Source organism: Manis pentadactyla, chromosome 5 (assembly GCF_030020395.1).
Source record: "Manis pentadactyla isolate mManPen7 chromosome 5, mManPen7.hap1, whole genome shotgun sequence".
Classification (NCBI taxonomy): domain Eukaryota; kingdom Metazoa; phylum Chordata; class Mammalia; order Pholidota; family Manidae; genus Manis; species Manis pentadactyla.
Window position 1 is genome coordinate 161,519,978 of NC_080023.1, and position 18,167 is coordinate 161,538,144.

General features: G+C 44.9%; 1 protein-coding gene across 3 annotated transcripts in view; it reads right to left on the reverse strand.

Moving 5' to 3' along the window:
• Positions 1 to 18,167, reverse strand: part of CHD6 (chromodomain helicase DNA binding protein 6) — a 191,231-nt gene that overhangs the window by 40,942 nt on the left and 132,122 nt on the right. For all 3 annotated transcript variants that reach the window (XM_036902261.2, XM_036902264.2, XM_057503003.1), the window contains exons 18-25: positions 13,971 to 14,135; positions 12,511 to 12,690; positions 11,350 to 11,460; positions 9,450 to 9,652; positions 8,571 to 8,770; positions 7,757 to 7,916; positions 3,242 to 3,331; positions 941 to 1,044 (exon numbers count right to left, since the gene is read on the reverse strand). In XM_036902261.2, coding sequence (XP_036758156.2) covers positions 941 to 1,044; positions 3,242 to 3,331; positions 7,757 to 7,916; positions 8,571 to 8,770; positions 9,450 to 9,652; positions 11,350 to 11,460; positions 12,511 to 12,690; positions 13,971 to 14,135 — 1,213 coding nt within the window. The remainder of the gene's footprint in view (positions 1 to 940; positions 1,045 to 3,241; positions 3,332 to 7,756; positions 7,917 to 8,570; positions 8,771 to 9,449; positions 9,653 to 11,349; positions 11,461 to 12,510; positions 12,691 to 13,970; positions 14,136 to 18,167) is intronic.

The window sequence follows — 18,167 nt, forward strand, 5'->3', positions numbered from 1 at the left end:
GTGGCTTACATCCAGTCCGCTCAGCCCCCTAGCGCTGGGACCAGAGGCTGGGTTTCCTCCATCTTTACAGGCTGCCTTTTAAATGCATCACAAGCCACGATGAGGTGCTTCAGGCATTTCACACATCACCGTTCGGCACCTGACTGAGTTCACCTCAACTGGAGAGGAAACAGGTCAGAGAAATGCATGGCTGGGGACAGGCATTTACTAAGTGGCAGAGCTGACAGTGAAAGCTTGGGGTAACTCTTTTTTACTGTGAACACTGCTCTCCAGTCTAAAATTTCAGTTAATGCACCTGGCAGGGAAGGTGCATATCAGGCACATTGCACTGACTACCAACCAGCACCTTCATTATTCATTTTCGCCACTGGCTGAGTGCAAGAGCAGGTGATCAGAACAGCGCCAGAAGTGAAGGAGGGCGTGTGCATGTAGGTTTCTCCAAGCTACTTTAGGTCCCTGGTTATTACATTTAATAAAAGCATGTCTATGCCACATTCTGTTCTTAAATTTTATGCCAATAGGGTGAAAGATACACACTAGGAATATGCAGATTATCTGGAATGGCTTTAGAATTCTATATACACACGAAACGGTACTACCTAACATTTTCCCCATTAATTTATTCCTTCATTCAAGAAACACTGGGTGTTTTCTATGTGTGAAGCACTGGGCCCCAACTAGGTCTACAAGAATAAATGTGAGTGAGGCAGACCCAGGCCTGACGGTGCGGACAGGCCATGTGAAGATGCTCACTGAACCAGCTCTTGGTGGCCCCAACACCCTTTCCAAGTTCCTCACTGATACTAATGGTCATCATATTTTCATGGCTCACACATTCATCCGGTTGAAATTCTGAGAGGACAGAGATGAGGCTCTACTTTCTAAGAGAAACAGGCAAAAGGACATGGGGATTTTCAGGAAAGGGGACTGAAATACACACCGTGTTTGAACACACCAATTAGAAGGGACTTATCAGCCTCAGCATCCCACCACTCCACTGGGATTTCCACGTAGTCGATGTCGGGCAGAGGCACTTCCAGCTCCCTGTGGAAGGAAGGGCATGGGCTCAGAGTTCCTTCAACACAGACAGAGAACCTTGCAAGAGCTACTGGCTGAACCCTGGTATTAAGCCACATACCTGACTGCCTGCTTAGATGCTGAAGTAATAAGGACTCAGAAGGCTGTGGGCCGAGGTTTCTTAACCAGTGCTTCCCATCAGGCTCACCTAAGAGCTACTTCTGTGTATGTACTTGGTTCCAGGCCCACCTTAGACTGACACAGAACCTTGAAGCATCTCTTGGAGCACCGTCAGTCAGTCTGGGGCAGGGGACCCTGGGGCCTGACATGCATCTTCAGGTGAGAGCCAGAGTACAAGCTATCTATCAATGTACCCAGTCATCTGACGGTAGAACACTTCCCAAATGGCTGAATTAATACATGATCAAAGTGCTGGAAAGAAAAAGGCCCAAGTCATCTTGGTTCAACATGTAGATCTCAAGCACTATTTGAGACACAACAGCCTGAGTTAGTACCTGCAGGGACAGGGAGAGAGCCTCTCAGAGGACAGGTGACATTACGGGTGGCACCCCCTGGCAGTGGGCTGCTTAATAGTCTGTTGGGTCAAAATGGATAAAAAATTGCACTGCTTCTGGCCAAAGGGATGAATATTACTCACCTGGGGAGCAGACATACAGAGAGGGAGCAGGCCTGTCCCCTCAGCCTCTCCCTGACTTTCTGTCCTTGTCCTGAGATCTCACACGGGCCATTAGCACACTATCTTCACCTGTCTGAGCGCAGTCCTTACTCTGGGAAGGCTTTGGGATGTGGGGGAGAACATCTACCTGGACAGCTCCTCTTTTCTATCTCCCAGCTGCCTGGGATGGTTCTTCCGCAACATCTGAGTTCCTTCCACCGGGCTCTTACCAAGAGGCTCCCTCTGAGGGGTCAGTGTTCCCAGGTCCCCACCTTTCTAGACAGCTTCCTAGAAAGGTGCCTCTGCGGGGCGCATTGCTCTGCCTGCATAGTGCCATGGGTGGAATGATGCTCCTGGGATGAATTGTTATTCATTCCTCATGGCAGCTTCTCCACAGTAAGGCACTAAACTGAACAGGACCTATGAGAGCCAAGATTCGGGGGCACGGAGGAAAGGAGGGAACGGGCACGCAATGGGCTCACCCTCTCCATGCTCTACCTAGCTCGGACCCATCTGTATGTCTAAGAAAGCACATGGCACAGGGATGAGTACATTTATGTAGATTACCTCTGCCAGGTAATCCCTGATATAAATGATTAGGTTGAACTGTGCTACATTTATACAACTCATGGATCGAACCTTTTTGCCAAAACACTCAACACCCCCATCCCAACTAGAAATGACTACAGAAAGCACGCTAACAGTCCTTGTGATGACAGCTCCTGGTTATGAGCTACCCAGTGGGCAGGACTATTGGTGTCTTTCACCTTTCTCCTTCTTCAGTGGTCCTGTGACCACTGAAGTCATTAGCACTGTCCAAAGGAGAGAGAGAGAGAGAGAGAGAGAGAGAGAGACAGAGAGAGACCACAGCCCCTGTAATCTCAAGCCAAGCGTACACTTCTGATGTCCTCCGGGGATGGCAGGCATTGTCTGGGGCCAGAGCAAACAGCAGGTCTGGGGAAGGTGAAGGACACTGTCTGGTGGCCCCACCTATAAACTCTGATTATCCGACAGCTTTACCAAGTGGTAGCAGGGAGCTCTGGCACCTCATCCCTGAAATCCTGGGCGATTGTCACAGGATTCTACAGCTTTGGAAACATTAATTTACAAAACAAAGGTGCAAACAAGTCACAATTATTATTAATATGATTAGCAAATAAAGGAGAACTACTCAAATGTAGAAGAGTATGAGGGCCGAGAGTGGGAATTCCAGAGTGCACCTGTTGGATCAAATGTATCTAAGTAATTCATGCACATCCTATGATGATTCAGGTAGAGAAATGACAGTTTTAAAAGCAGTTTTATACTATTGGGGAAAAAGAAAACTAAAAACTTCTAGGAAACTGTTTTTTCTCTTTTATTTTACTTATAGATGACCTGTCTGGATTGTCCTCACCTGCCCCTGCCTGCCCTGCCATCTAGGACACCGATCTGGGGGTGAGTGGAGAACACGGGGCTCCTGAAGCACAGGTAGGTCTGGCTATTTCTATGAACAGGCACTTGATGGCAAGTCTTGAACACTGAGAGCCTCAGGCTGACTTGTTTTACCTGGAGGGAGTTCCTTCAAATGCTTTGTCAGCTGCTTCTCCCAGTATTTCAGCTTTTAGGTAGTACAGCATCCGGACGCGCAGAAGTACCCTATGCAAGGAGAGCACACAGTGCAAACACGTCAGGACCATGAGCTACCTAGGCACTGTCACCCACAAGCTGACACAAAGAAATTTGGACATTCCCATGTCGTTAGTGATACAAACTAATATATGAGAAACTAGAAAAATAAAACTGATGGCCGCTGTTACTGTGATTATTCCTGTTTTACACAAGAAAACTGTATCTCGTTAGGCAGAAACAGCATTCTCCAGGTACTTGGGAGAGGGTGGCCCCTTCCTTATGGCCACAATAACCTCTGAGGCAGAGCTGCATTCCAAGAGGCTAGTTACCGGTTTGCTAGTTTAGTCAAGATTGAGTCACGCTGAATGGTGCTTTCGTTTCCCTTGAACATAGTTAAATGAATATTAAAGGTCAAAGAGTTATCGTGGATTCTCCTGAGGTGCTCAAGTCACCGTGACTCCACAGGACCACACTCAGGCTCCACGGGAATGCACCAGCCATGCTGGAGACAAAGCAATTAAGTAAGCATTTGCTGGGCACCTGCTGCGTGCCTGCACCACGCTGGGCACTGTGAGGCACGTGACAGAGTAAGCCATTCCCCATTCTTGCCGAGCCTGCAGCAGTCCAACTGTGAAACAAGACCAACCATAAAAGAATATGAGCACAGCAGATGACCATGGGGGTAGAGGGAAGGGAAGAGTCAATTTATGCAGACACAGGTGAAAGGGCAGGTGGGCAAAGAGAAGCTGACTGTGTTCCAGGAGATGCTTCACAGTCACAACTAAGCTGCAAGGAGGTTTGGAAGAGTTCAAGTAATTTGCTTAATACCAGTCAAGAGTAAAGCCTAGCTATTAAAAAAAAGCACATTTACATGGAGAGAAGCTGATCTCCACTTAACTTGTTTAAGAAAAAGAGAGCGGGCCCAAATAGTATGTAAAGTATATCCTATCTGGGGAAGATGACAGGAGGCATATGATTCACCTTTGCTGGTACTCGCACTGGGCAGCCCTTGCACGGACGGGGTGAGCAGTGGCCGGCTGCCTCTGGAGGGGGAAATGGGAATTGCAAGTGGGAGGAAAACTTGCTTTAGACGAAGTTTTTAGTACATACACGTACTGCCTTTTCAAAAGATGTTAATAATGAAGGGCTGAGGCCTCTGAAAGAGCATAATTTCTTAGATCGGGGTAGAATATGCCACCGTGGGCTCGAGTAGTAGGTGGCAATGCAAACAATTAAGAACTTTTAGAATGGAGTGAACCCTTACTTTTCTGGTATGCCATTCCTCACCTCAGCTGTCAGTCAATGCAAATAATTTCAAAATTTTCTTTTTAAAGCTCAGACAGTAAGAACTCTTAAGGACTTATAATCATCATCAATCTTTCTACCCAGCTGGCAGTAGCTGATGACCTCCTTAGCGAGAACTGGAACGACAGTGTCTTAGGTATGGAATTCCTGCCTACTTAGACCCGGTTCCATCAGAAAAGGCCTTCCTGAAGATGTGAGACAGAGCTCTCTTTATCCAAAGAGGAGCAAATGTGTTGGTGTTTGGCAGTATCTATAGCGTGAGAACATAATTTAAAGTCAACAATGATCACTTGTTCTCCAAATGGGAAGCAAATTAATTCAGAGGACAGACGGACAACTCCTCTTGGAGAACCCCCTTCCCGCAGAGGGAGACGATAATTCCAGCTGGTGTTTGAACTCACTTGTAACAGTCTTACTTTAGCCAAACAGAATTTTCAGAATGGAGTGAACTCATTAATATTTTAGGCATCAGTATTACCTTTTCCTTATTTAAAAAAACTTTTTTGTTGTTGATATGAAACATACTTCCAGAACATGCACTCTGCTTAAACATACAGCTTGATGAATTTCCACAAACTGAACTCACATGTATCCAGGATCCAGACTGGGAAGCGGAATGTTTTCCCAGAAGGCCCCTGGTATTCCCCTGTAGTCACTGTCCCCATCCCCACGTGGAGTCACCATCCTGACTGCACAGAGCTTAGACTTACAGTACGTGTTTTCTGACTTTTGAAAGTTCTTGTCATGACAATCTCATGACCCTAAATACTACACTACTACTACTACTAGACAATGCTTTGTGTACTTGCTATGTGCCAGCATGTATTAGCTCACTCACTCCTCATAACAATGATAAGAGGTAGGAACTATTATTATTCTCATTTTGTAGATGAAGGAAAGAGGCACACAGGTTAAGTAATTCACCTGCTGGTAAGTAATGGAGCCCAGATTTAAATCCAGGCAGTCCTGACCCCACAGCCTATCTTAACCCCTTATTTGCTATTGGGGTGGTAGTAAATCTGCTATTTATCACACCTCCAGCTGAAGAAATTCTAACTATTCTCCATTGTACCTCAGCACAGAACCAGGACCCAAGATCAAAGGGTGGAAGTTTCAAGAAAGTAGATTTTAGATTCAATATACAGAAGGACAATTAAGTAGAATCATCTGGCCATTAAATGAACATTGCTAGGACGGCCCAAGCAGAGGCTGGAAGATGCCCTGTCAGGATACTGCCCACGACTCCCACACTGAGAGGAAGGAGCTGCGAGTCCCCACCAGCTCTGAGACGCCGGCTGAGCCAGAACTAAGATGACAGTGGTATCCATTAGACTCAGAATAATGAACAACAATTAGCATCTTTGAACTTGAGATGTGCCTTACTGCTTGATTCCCAGTCAAGCATGCACTAAGAAAGGGCGTAGGGGTGGTGGCTGGGGATGCTAAGGAATTCCTCAAAGGTGGAGATTGGTTCTGGCCATCATCTGTGACCATTTCTGCAGCGTCAAGGGACGTTCTCTGTCAACCTCCAGCTCAGCCTATGTTCAGAGCTCCAGATGCACACTGCAGCTGTGGACACGACGGCCAAACGCTGCTGGAACTGAACGAGGCAAAACCTGAGCCCTTCGCTTTGCTCTTCACCCTCCAGTGAATGTGACAAGTCTGATTCTGTCTTGGCTACAAACACTGCCATTCTCCTGGCCCATGAGGCTTATAACCACAGTTAGCTGCTTTGTGTATGCCTTATCCCACATTATGGCCTCTTCCTCAGTCATGTCTCTCAGAGATGACCCTTTCTCCCCAGTTCTACCGTCAGCACCCTAACCTAGGTCCTCACGATCAATACTTAAATTACGACAGAACTCTCCTAGTTGGCCATTCATCTCTAGGCTTACTCCATCCTGCAAACTGTTGCTGATCCATTTTTCTCCCCAAATACACTTGTTTTTTTTTTAATATCTCACTTGTTCAAGAAATATGGTTGCTTCCTATTTACTGAAGGCTCCTCAGTGGCCTGCTGCAGGGCTCCATCAGCAAGTCCACTTACCTAGCCAGCCTCCTCTTCTGTCCCTACATGGTAGCTGACTTAGTCACATGGAGTCTGCTGTTGGATCCTGCCCCAGTCAGGCTCTACTACCAACAGCGTGTGCCCTTTACCTCTCAGCCTGAGAGCTACTGGCCCCCAAGAGCGTGTACTTTGTGTAGTTTTTATTGCAGTATTGGGCATGAGACCTATCTTCAAATATTTGAAGGAGTAAAGGGAAAGAATTAGAATTCATCTGCAAAAGAAAAAAAAAAAACACAACTCAACAATAACTACAGAACCATCAGGTTGATGTAACAGGGAGGAAGGTGAAACATAGCAACACATCTTAATTTATGAGGCAATCAGCTCTTTGTAACCAGACGTTTGCAAGCAAAGGCCTTCCAACTGCCTACCAGAAATGCTGGGAGACGACACTTGCATGGCCTAGGAAGCTGCAGTAGATGATTTCCAAGGGTCCTTCAAATTTTAACAGATATATTGTACAGTGAAACAAATATCCAGGTGCAAAGTTGTCACTGTTTTGTGACTAAGTGCCCTCACTCCTCAAAACTAAACTTCACAAGTTTCATTTTCTATTATTTTTTCCCCTTTTCCCTGGCACTCCCTTCCCCCAATGGCAGAGGTATCTCCCTAGGGATATAAAGAATACTACTCATATGCATGTCTATCAAATACCTGGAGGCCATGAATGGCAACAGCAAATTAGAAGAGGAAGCCATTTGGCATGGGGGCACTGAGAGTTGTGGCCACTAGGTCCAGTCTTCTGCTCTTGCTAATGTGACCTCAGGGGCAGAGAGAGAAAATAAAACAGTGCCATCACCACAGTGTCCTAAATGAATTTTGAAAGTCAGGTCAGAAAAACTCCTGTGGATACAAGCTATACTGGCAGAGAGGTCAGGGTATGGGAGAGAGGAGATGTTACTAACAGCGTGAGAGAAGCTTCCGTGGATGAGTCCTGACCCAGCTTAGACCAGTATCCTGCCCTTCCAGACCTCGCTTGATATACAAGAGTGTCAGATGGTGTCCCACAGCCCTCGAGGGGTCGCAGGAGTCTGGATGGTCTGAGTGTGCTGCACCAGGGAAGGGGAGGGCACACTCACTTGTTACAGTGCTGTTTGAGGTGCTTCTTGTAGCCGTCGTCATGCAAGACCACCTCGGGGTTGCAGGTGGCCAGCCAGTCTGCATTCTTTAACTCTGGGAGCAGCAGCTGGTTCTTTGTCTTCTTCCCCTTTCTCCCTCTGGGAACTGGAGCAGACAACCCTGGAACAGCAAGGCAGGCAGATGGGCCAAGGGCCTCAAACATGGGTGTTAGGGTCCATGCTCCCTGGACGACAGACCACCACTCCTCAGTCTACCAAACAGGGGTGATGGTGAGGAGATGTACCCAGTCCCCTACTTAGTAAACCCCAGGACTGCTCAGTCAGGCAGTAACAATTTACTGAGTACCCTGTGAGGATCATAACCTGTGCCTTCCAGGAACTTACAACCTGGCTAGGGAAAAGGAATACTGTATCTGAAACTCGATGGTGAGCTGTGGCCAAGCATAGGGAAGAAGCACAGCCCAAGAAAAGGCTCAGACAGCGGTGGGGCCGGGACAGAAGGGCAGGGTGCGGAAGACCACAGGGCACATGGTGTGAGTCCCCAGGTCAGAGGGGGAGCCCCGTGACACTTGGGTTAGTGGGTAGGACTGGCCTGTGGGAGACTTCAAGGGGGCCCAACTGTACTTAAACATCACAAGTAACGTGGGATGACTCAGAGAGAAGTGAAAAGACTCGTCATCCCCTCCCACAGGTGATACTCCACAATGCACGGGAAAGGGAGGTCCCCAGAAGCACAGCGATGTGGGCAGAACAGGACGAGGGAGGGAGCGCACAGGAATTTGTGCTTCTCAGGCATGGCCCTGCCGCCTCTCACCTGAGTGGTTCTGGAGGGTCTGGGCCTGCCCATCTTTGGTAGGTGTGATCAGTTCCCAGATGAAACTCTTGATCTTCTCATCCCCCTTGTAATGCTTGACACAGTACACCAGCAGGGCGCGGCAAATCATCTCCATGTCCTTCTCATTCAGATGCCACTTGAATCGCCCATGAGTCAGGATGTCTTTCCACCGGCCCCAGCTGAGAGTGGAAATACAGAAGGGTGTCGGAGGGAGGAAGGGCCGGGCGTGCCCTCAACACCGCAGGACAAACAGAGGAGCCAAGAGTGCTTCTCCTCCTCTGCTGGGTCTATTAATCGCTGTGGGCTTTGTCCTCAACGGCCTTCGAGGACCGCATGCTGTAGCACACCAATGTCCTTCAGGTGACCTGGACACTGGACACTGAGAGCTTCGTATGGCCACTAGAATGTTAAGAAGGTAGGGACAAAAATATCTGGAGCAGAGAAGAAGTTGGGAATTAAAACAGACTCCAGCTGCATATTCAAAAGCAATGGTGAGCTCCCAGAAACTAAACTTTCTATTTCTACCAGAGCCAGGGCCCTGCACGAATCATGCTTTAGCTGTAACATCTGCTACACCGACTCCTTATACATCCTCAGGGGAGAAAAGCAGGAAATCAGTACCACGCAGCAAATTAGTAACAGAGATTTGCTGTGACAAGCATATGAGAAACTCAGGGCACGTCTACAAAATGGCAGTGACTGAGGGGGTCAGGGGCAGGAAGCAGACAGTTCTCTCTTGTCTGACAGATCCTCCATCAGCCCCGGACCCCGGAGGTGATGGGAGACACACTGGACAAATCTCAGGGACTGAAAGACAGAGGGAAAGGGTGATGACTAACAGGCAGAGCCCATACCCACCCAAAGATGAGCAGGTTCTTCTCTACCCGGAAGCATTCAGCTCGGAGGTAGCGCCTGGTTTTGTCATTGAGGCGCCTGGACCTCGTGGGCCTGTCGTCAGAGTCACTGTCTAGCTCGGAGAACTCCATGAGCTCATCCTCCTCAAAGGAGTTGTAGTGTTTGGTCTGCTTTCTCACACGAGGCCGGTCGAGCACTAAGCTTTCCTAGAAACAGAGAGGACTGCTGGGGAGAAAGCCCTTCTCTGCTCCCACCACAGTGCCCAAGCACATCCTCAGGACATGTGGGGACGAACGACAACCTGGGGTCAGCCTCCAGCCGCAGAGGCCCTTCCCAGCACACCTGCTGTGTCTGCAGCAAGCAGAGGGGACTCTCGGGGAATTGCTAAGGTTGGCGTGTTCCCAGCCCAGCACGCTGTCCGCCGCCATCTGCTGTTCCTGCAGTCATTCTAACAGGGCTATGGCAGGCCAGGCCCCCAGGGCCCAGAGTGACAGTCTGCTCTTGCCAAGAAAGACAGGCAGTGTGCCCCCACATTTCTGCCCAGCATGCAGAAGCAGTCTGCGCTCTGGAGAAGGATAAGCCGGAGGAGAATTCCATCTGCTCGGCGGCGTTCTGAAGACAAACACATACTCCTGCTGCTTTGCTTTCTGCCTCTGACTGGCATGACTACTAACCTTTTGTCTTTCACTAAAAATCCCTAGCTAAGGAGCTGCGTTCATTCTGGAGGCTTCCTGGCCACAACCTCTGCTTCTTGTCTGGTCTCCACAGTTTGTGCTCCTGACCCCTCCCCTGCCCCTCTTCCCAAAGTGAGGCTAAGCTCCTGAGTACTCCTCTCTGTGGGGTCCAAATTTCTAGTGCCACACCACCTGCTTCCCTCCTTGGAACATTCCAGCACCACTTCTCACTGCCTATGGCAGGAGCTTTTCGTCCCCCTTTCCCACCGCCCTGCACACAGAGTAACTTCTTGATTGTGACATTGTCAAACACTCAAAACAGGCTACTAAAGGGATTGCAGAACCTTCTTATTTGGAGAAAAGAGCTTGAGTTAAGCAACCTCTGGCAATCCTACAGAAGAATAGTTAAGGCTGGGTGCTGGGTACTGAATCAGACAGATATAAGCAGCAGCTGTTTCCCGGGTCCATGGCAATTCAACACTCACCCAAGAAGACAGGTAGGTGACATGTGCTCATCCTGTGGTGAGGTGGCAGGTCAGAGATGGAGGGACAGGACATGAACATGTAAAGGCTGCCTCCCAATGTGCTAGGCAGGTATGGTCACAAATGTTATCTCCAATCTGTAAAGGGGGCATCACCACCTCCTTTTGCTACATGTCTTTGTTCACTTGTCCCGGTGAGGAAGGCCTTGCCCAAAGGCATACAGCTGGTGGCAGAGCCAGCATCCAAGCTCTGGTTTCATTCCAAGGCCATTCTCTCCCTCATGTTCAAATAGGACAATTAAATATACTGGAAGAAGGGAAGTGAGGTCAACAATGCTTCTTTATTGTACTTTCCCTCTTCCTAGTATTTGTCAGAGATGAAGTTTCTTCCATAGGAGGTGTTTTAAAAAAAAAAACAGGTAAATTAAGCACATGCCACAAATGGATGCTTGCTTGGGTCAGAGGGCTACGCTTGACCTGTGTGGTCAATTCCAGTTCTAATTGCCTTTGTCAAGTTTCCCAGGTGCCCAGCCAACTGTGTGTCCCATGAGGTCATTTTAAAATTAGGACAGTTAACATTCATCAAGCTCTGTCTATATGCCAGACATGTTTTAAGTGCATTATGTATAGCATTGCTTTTAAGAATTAAGGCTCAGGAGTAAACAATGACTTGAGCTGTGTGGGAATTATGGTCCTGTAAGACACCAGTGAAATGTTCAATGGCAGGAAACATTTTTAATGCTGTACCTTTTCATTCTTTGCTTCAGTATCCAGTTCAGCTATTTTAGCCCACTTCTGCCAGAAGTTTGGGTCATCTAAGGAAATATCTGTTCTGTTTCCTGAAGCCACAAAGCTAGCCTGCAAAGAAGACAGAGTCAATAAACTGCACTTGAACACAGTACAAATTAACAGAACACCTGTGTTATTTCAAATGCATCGGAAACTCAAGCACAGTATCCATCTACATTCAAAACCAAAACCCCCAATAAAGCCTTCAAAATGAATGTGAAAATCTCAAAGCTATTCTTTCTAAATTTTGTTTTAAAGATTGGGTGAGGAAATTACAAATTTAACCTATAGGATCACTTTTTGGAACTTAAACTTGGAAGCAGGAAAACAAGCCTTAGATGATAATGACCATATGTTCCTTGATGTCTAGTTCCCTGTGAAAGGGCTAATTATTAAAACTTGTCTAGGTCTAATTTTTCTTTCAGTTCACAAATCACCAAATGTCTGCTACAGGAAAGGCACTGAGCTGCACAGTGTACAGAGACAAGCAATGCTTAAAAAAAGCGCCAAAGGTCCTTCTGAAAAAGCCCTATGTAAGTCACCAATAGGAGACGCAACCCAACAGGTCACACAACTCACAAGAGCCGGTGGCCAGGGAAACCCGAGAGTGATCCGCTAAGTGGTCAGATGAACTCAATTCTATATCCAGTGACCTGAAGGGCAGGGGAGAGAGGCACCTGCACTAGAAGCTGGGCATCTAGAGGAAAATCTCTTTTCTCATGAATTGAACAAAACCCTTGCTTGAGTTTGAGGAATGCAGTGTTCACTGGAATTTCAACAGATCAAGGAGTGAGTGCTCTTAGGAGAAAAAGTAAGATAACCAGTCAAGGGTTTCAGAGCAGTCTCTGTGAGTAGAGAATAGTGCAAACTAAGCATCTACCCTGCTCCCTGAGGACCAGAAGCCAAAGAAGTGGTGTTTTCTTCCTATAGTCTCCAGCTCGTTATTCAGACTCCCTCTAAAACCATGCATCTTCAGAATGTCAGAGAACAGATGTGTAGCTGGGCCATTTCAATGGTCTGCCTTTAGAGAAACAGAAGCCTGGCTCATGAGGGTCAAAGAAAACACAATTCTGGTTTTGTCCCCACTCCAACACAGCCTCTGGAGAGAAGGTCCTATACCTTGGCAAAAGTGGATCCTTGCCCTTCACACTGGATGGTAATGGTGTGTGTTCTCCTCTGAAGAATCTGATCTATGTCTTCTTCACAGAACTTGGAGCCCTCGTCTTCCTCGTCCATTAAGGCTCCATAAGCACCTTTCCGGAGCAGGTCTTCTACCTCCATTTTTGAAAGCTGCTGTACCTGGATAGGTCATGAAAGGCTACTCACAAAGTGGAAAATGCACAGGAGAAAAACAGATGCAAATCTGGCCTTTGTGGTTCAGTTCTCAGCCACTCATTGCACATGTCAGATGAATAAAGACATGGAAACCCAGATAAAGATGCTCAAGAGAACCATGGGGAGGGCAGGCAGACGATCCCCTAAAGGAGCTCTGGAATAAAACCTGGCTCCTGACCCAGCGGTCCTAACGCTCTCCAGGACTCTGGTCATTACCAAATGTCACAGGCCATTAAAACTATGCATGACTGAAGAGGATATCTTTAATGATTATTTGATGTTTAAGTTTGAGTCTGTAGTCTTTAAAAACCTCCAGATGTACCAAATGAGCTAAAGAATAGTTATTTATTCATTATTAAATAAATACATTAGTATTGGAAATGATGTCATCTCTTAACTGAAGAAAGGATCCCGTGCCAAGTGTGATCTTCTCAACTGCTTGCTGAAAACGGGAAACGGGAATTCAAAACAGCCTTTCCTGGTTCTAATTAAGAATCTGGTTCTCTTTATATCAATCAGAAGAGGGAATTCCATGACTCTCAGCACTGGTAACTTGCAATATTATACTCAGCAACATATGCATAGCTAAGAGGACATGGGACATCTGGACTAAAGACACTCATTGAGAAGGCTTCAATCCCGTCTCTGCTACACTGAGCCCAGAGAGTAAGGAGGTATCTGCTCTGTTTGCTACACTTTAATACAACTTAAGAATCTTAGCTACAACTTTAATCCCCCTGGAAGAGGAAAAAGATTTTATTCACTGTCATATTTCAAGCTGCTAATTTATTCATTCATTTACTCACGGCCTTATCACGTACTGAACATCTTTAATATGGCAGGCACTGTTAGGGGCCGTGGGGGGTACAGATGAAACAGGTTCCATTATCCCCTCAGGGAGCTCAAGTCTAGACTGTGAGGTAAAGCACAGTGACAACTGGTAATTTAGAGTTGGGATTGACTGACTGACTTCTAATGGACGCTGTTAAAACTTGGTGTTATTGAATGTTGGGCAATCCTACAACATGAATGCACCTATAGATTTCCATTGCTAATCTACAGAAGGCAAAAAGACCCGACCCTGAGTTATCCTCTACTGCAGGAAATCACCAACAAAGGTGTGCGGCTGACTCACTGGAGTGAAGGTGAACCTTAAAACAGCCATGGGCAGGAAGAATCCAGAGAGGCCCAGGTTGTGACACAGAAGATTCTCAAGGCTCCAGAGCACGTGCCGTCATACTCACTCCATTGGTGCCGCCCTTTCGGTTGATGTCCTGAAGAACAGCCTTGTCCAGACCCAGCTTCAGGCTGGCCTTGTCAAACATCTCCCGCTCGTAGGAGTTCCGAGTAATGAGGCGATACACCTTCACGGCTTTACTCTGGCCTATCCGGTGGCATCGGGCCTGAGCCTGGCAAAGAAGCAGGGTCATACACATGCTGTCACCAGATGTAATGGCAGCAGCCCAAGGAGCAGGGAAATGCTCAAACTCCACGTGGTGTGGGTGGCCAGCTTTCAGTCATGAGTTGCGGGACTGAATTAGGAACAGAATTCACCCAAATGTCAGCTGCCCCTTCAAGGTCACTCCTTTCATCACCCATTATTTATTGAGCGACTGGCATAAAGGGATGAGAAGGATACGGCTTCCCGCCCTCCCCAGCCTTTGGTCGGAGGCCGTCATTCCCAGGATGCTATCCTGCTCTCTTGGGAAAAGCTTCAGAGCTGGTAGCACCACTTTTTAATTTTTTCATTATAGAAATTTTCACACACAGACTAAAGAAGAGAAAGAATAATGACCACTTACGGACAATCCTGTTCCATCTCTACTATGCCCCCGCCCTTCAAGATTCCTATGTGAATTCTAGGCATGGTATTACTACACCCTTATGTATTTCAGTACGTGATTATAGAGATAAGGTCTCCTATAAAACACATTACCAGTGCCACACTTCAGAAAATTAATTTTGGTATTAACTTTCTGGTCAGTGTTCCAATTAACCTGCTTATCACATATATGTATTTGTAAGTTCGCTTACTTGATAAAGACTCCAAATAAGGCCCTTACATTGTAAGTGGCTGATATGCCCCAACTCTCTTTTAATCTATAGGCACTTGCTGCTTTTGATCTCTCCTTTTTTCAAATGCAATTTATTTGTTGAAGAGACCAGGTATGTGTCCTATAGTTTCTTAGAGTGTACATTTTGCCACCTGCATTCTGGCTCTGTCACTGAATAGGTTCCTCTGTGCCCTGTATTTCCTCTGAACTGGGAGCTGTATCTTGAGACCCTATCAGGTTGAGATTTGATTTTCAACAAGTGTATTTCATAGGTGGTGTCTGAATTTCCATCAGAAGGCACATGATGCCTAGCTGTCTTTCTTCTGAACTGATGATCATTGCCTAGATCCATATTTCACTAGGGATTATAATTTCCCTCATCAAATTTTCGGTTACCTTGATGTACGGTTCACATTGAAGAGACAAGACAAATGTCTGATTCCTTTTTATTTAATCATTTTCTAAAATAACATTCTCCAAAAGTGACCAATGAAGATTTTTATTATTAGTTTTTTAAGGAAAACTAGTTATGTATTTAAATACACATGGTATGTTACACTGCACTGCTGTTATCATACTTATTGCTGTTCAAATATGACCTGCGGGAACCTCTTCATGTTGGCTTCTGAATTCTTTAGACATGATCCAGTTGCAGATGGAAAGGAGGAAAACAGAATAAACTCTGGTGTTATCAATATGAACTCATTAGGTGTGTGTGTGTGTGTACACATACATGATAAAGAAATAGGGATATGTCTGTATTTATGTTTCTATGTTATATCAAAGACCAGTAGTATTGCTTTCTGGTATGACAACATGTTTCATGCTCCTATTGTATTTATTTCCTGCCCAGACCTGGATTTAGCCATTTTTTTCAAGGAGCCATAGTTTCTTGCAGTAGGAAATGGTGGTTACAGACAATAGTCTGGATGCCCTAAGGGTGCTCACCGCTAGTAGGTTGGGTCATTGCTTCTAGGCCTACTCAGTGGGCAAAAACAGAAATGTTTGCATGTGCGTGTATCCATTGTGAGATCATACTGCTATTTTTAATTCAAATTTAGGACTAAGGGACTTTAACTTCATTAACCACACGTCTCTCTCTCTCTATAACCATGTTGAAAAGCTCAGTTCTCAACCATGCCAGTATCATTTCTCACTGGATTCATCCCACAATGTATGTAACAATCTCAGAAAAACAGTACCATTATGATCTCCTCAAAATATAATTACTGAAAACACTGTAAGATTTTTGTCTCCCCCCCCCTCAGGGTTATATATATCCCAGTAAGCATGTGTAGTCAAATCACAGTATTTTAAACATACAATTGCAAGTAGGTTTTGTTTTCACAATTCGAAAAGTACTTTCTGTGTAATCTAGGGTTGAGCAACTGAATAACTATACTGAGAGAAATAGGAGTCAGGGTTTTCACTGTTGTAGAAGGAAGTTACAAGTATGGGAAGAAGAAAAACTAGAATAACTGTGGTGTTAGAATGGATCTGGAGGTTATTAGTATTAACTCATGGTTAGGGGTGTGCATGTGTATATACAAACATACATATATACAGATAGAGAAGTAGATATGGGTATGTGTATTTATTTAGATACACATGTATATACATACTTATATATATGAATTCATGTTATATACATATGTATATTTATTTTCTCTTTGTGTATATATTCTAGCTATGTCCTAAGCCTAGAAGCAATAGCATCGCAGTGGTAAAGAACATAACTAACTCTCAGATCTTGGTTTCTAAATGCCATTCTCCATAAAACAGGACCAAGGCACTTTAGAGAAACAGTTAATTTCAGGGCTAAGGCAGACAAAGTACAGGATGAGCCTGAAACATATTATTGGGCAAGACTGTTAGGAATTACTCAAAGAATGATGGCGAGATACCAAGATAACACTTGAAACTTGAAGAGGCTCCCACTGGTTAAGTCTAGGACTATTTGAAAATCAAAATAAATAAATATAATAATGTAATATAACCCACTGAATTAAAAAAAGAGCCCATGAGTCCATACTAATATAAATATATAAATAAATACATAAATAAATGGGAGAAAAGGGAAAACTCTTTCTTATACTAGAATATAATGAATACAGAGTGACAGAAAATCACTACTTTGTAACCATCATAGTGATGACTGATTCAGGCAAAAATAATAAATGGAAACTAAAACCAGTGGGTGAGACTTTGATGAGGAACAGGACATTTATATAGCGTCAAAAGCATCTCTCCAAAACTTATTAATTTCAAAGGGAAAAATAGCAACTTTATAGAGGAGAAACTGGCAGGCACCATTTAACTAAGAGATCGAAGTCCTTATAATCAGACATCATGTTCCTCTTGATGTAATACTGTGAGAAAGGCATATCACTTCAGTGGTATTACTAAATCTGAATCCATTCTGAAGAAATATAAACACTAATTGAGGGACTGTCTATAAAACTGCCCTGTACTCCAAAAACATCAAGGTCATGAAAGAAAAACAAAGATCAAGGAATTCATCTGGATCAAAGGAAAGAGATATGAAAACTGAATGTAACTGATACTCCTGGATTGGATCTTAGACTGTGGGACTAAGAGCTATAAAGGACACTGAAAGAAATGGTAAAATTTGAATATGGACTGGGGACTGGAGACAGTATTCTATTTCCAGATTCTGAGAACTGAACTATAGGTATGCAAGAGAATGTCCCTGCACTTAGGAAACACACATTAATTACTTAGGGGACAACCTACTCTCTAATGGTTCAGAAAAAAATCGGTGTGTGTGTACATGTGTATGTTTACTTATGCATGCAAGAGAGAGGAGAGAGGCAAAAATGATGAAGTAAATGGGATAAAATGTCAACAGCTGGTGAATCTGGATAAAGAAGTTTATTGGAGTTGTAAACTGAAATTACATCAAAATGAAAATGTAGAAAATATTAAATAAAACATTTGAAATAATTTCTCTTGGGGTTATACTGTCCACTTGATATATGGCTAGATTCAACTGTTCCATTTTGCTTTTGAATTTAAGGGGTTGGTTTTTACCCACAATTGATTTAATCACAATGCAGTGGGTGGGGAAGGAAAAAAAACCCACCAGAGCCGAGTAACTTTGGAAAACGGTGTTTTGATTATATTCTCTGAGACTAATGACCAAAAAAACTACTATAACCCAGTATTATATGCTGGTAAATTTATTTTTCACAGAACATGGGTTAGCAATTCTGAAACTACTCTATATATATACTAGGATTGAACAAATGAATAAATATAGTCTTTTGATAATGAGATTCAGGTTTCTCATAGCCAGGAAAGGAGTTTAAAATAAGGAAGCAGGCAAGGCTAGAATGAATTCCATGGTGTTGGACTAGAATCAGAAAT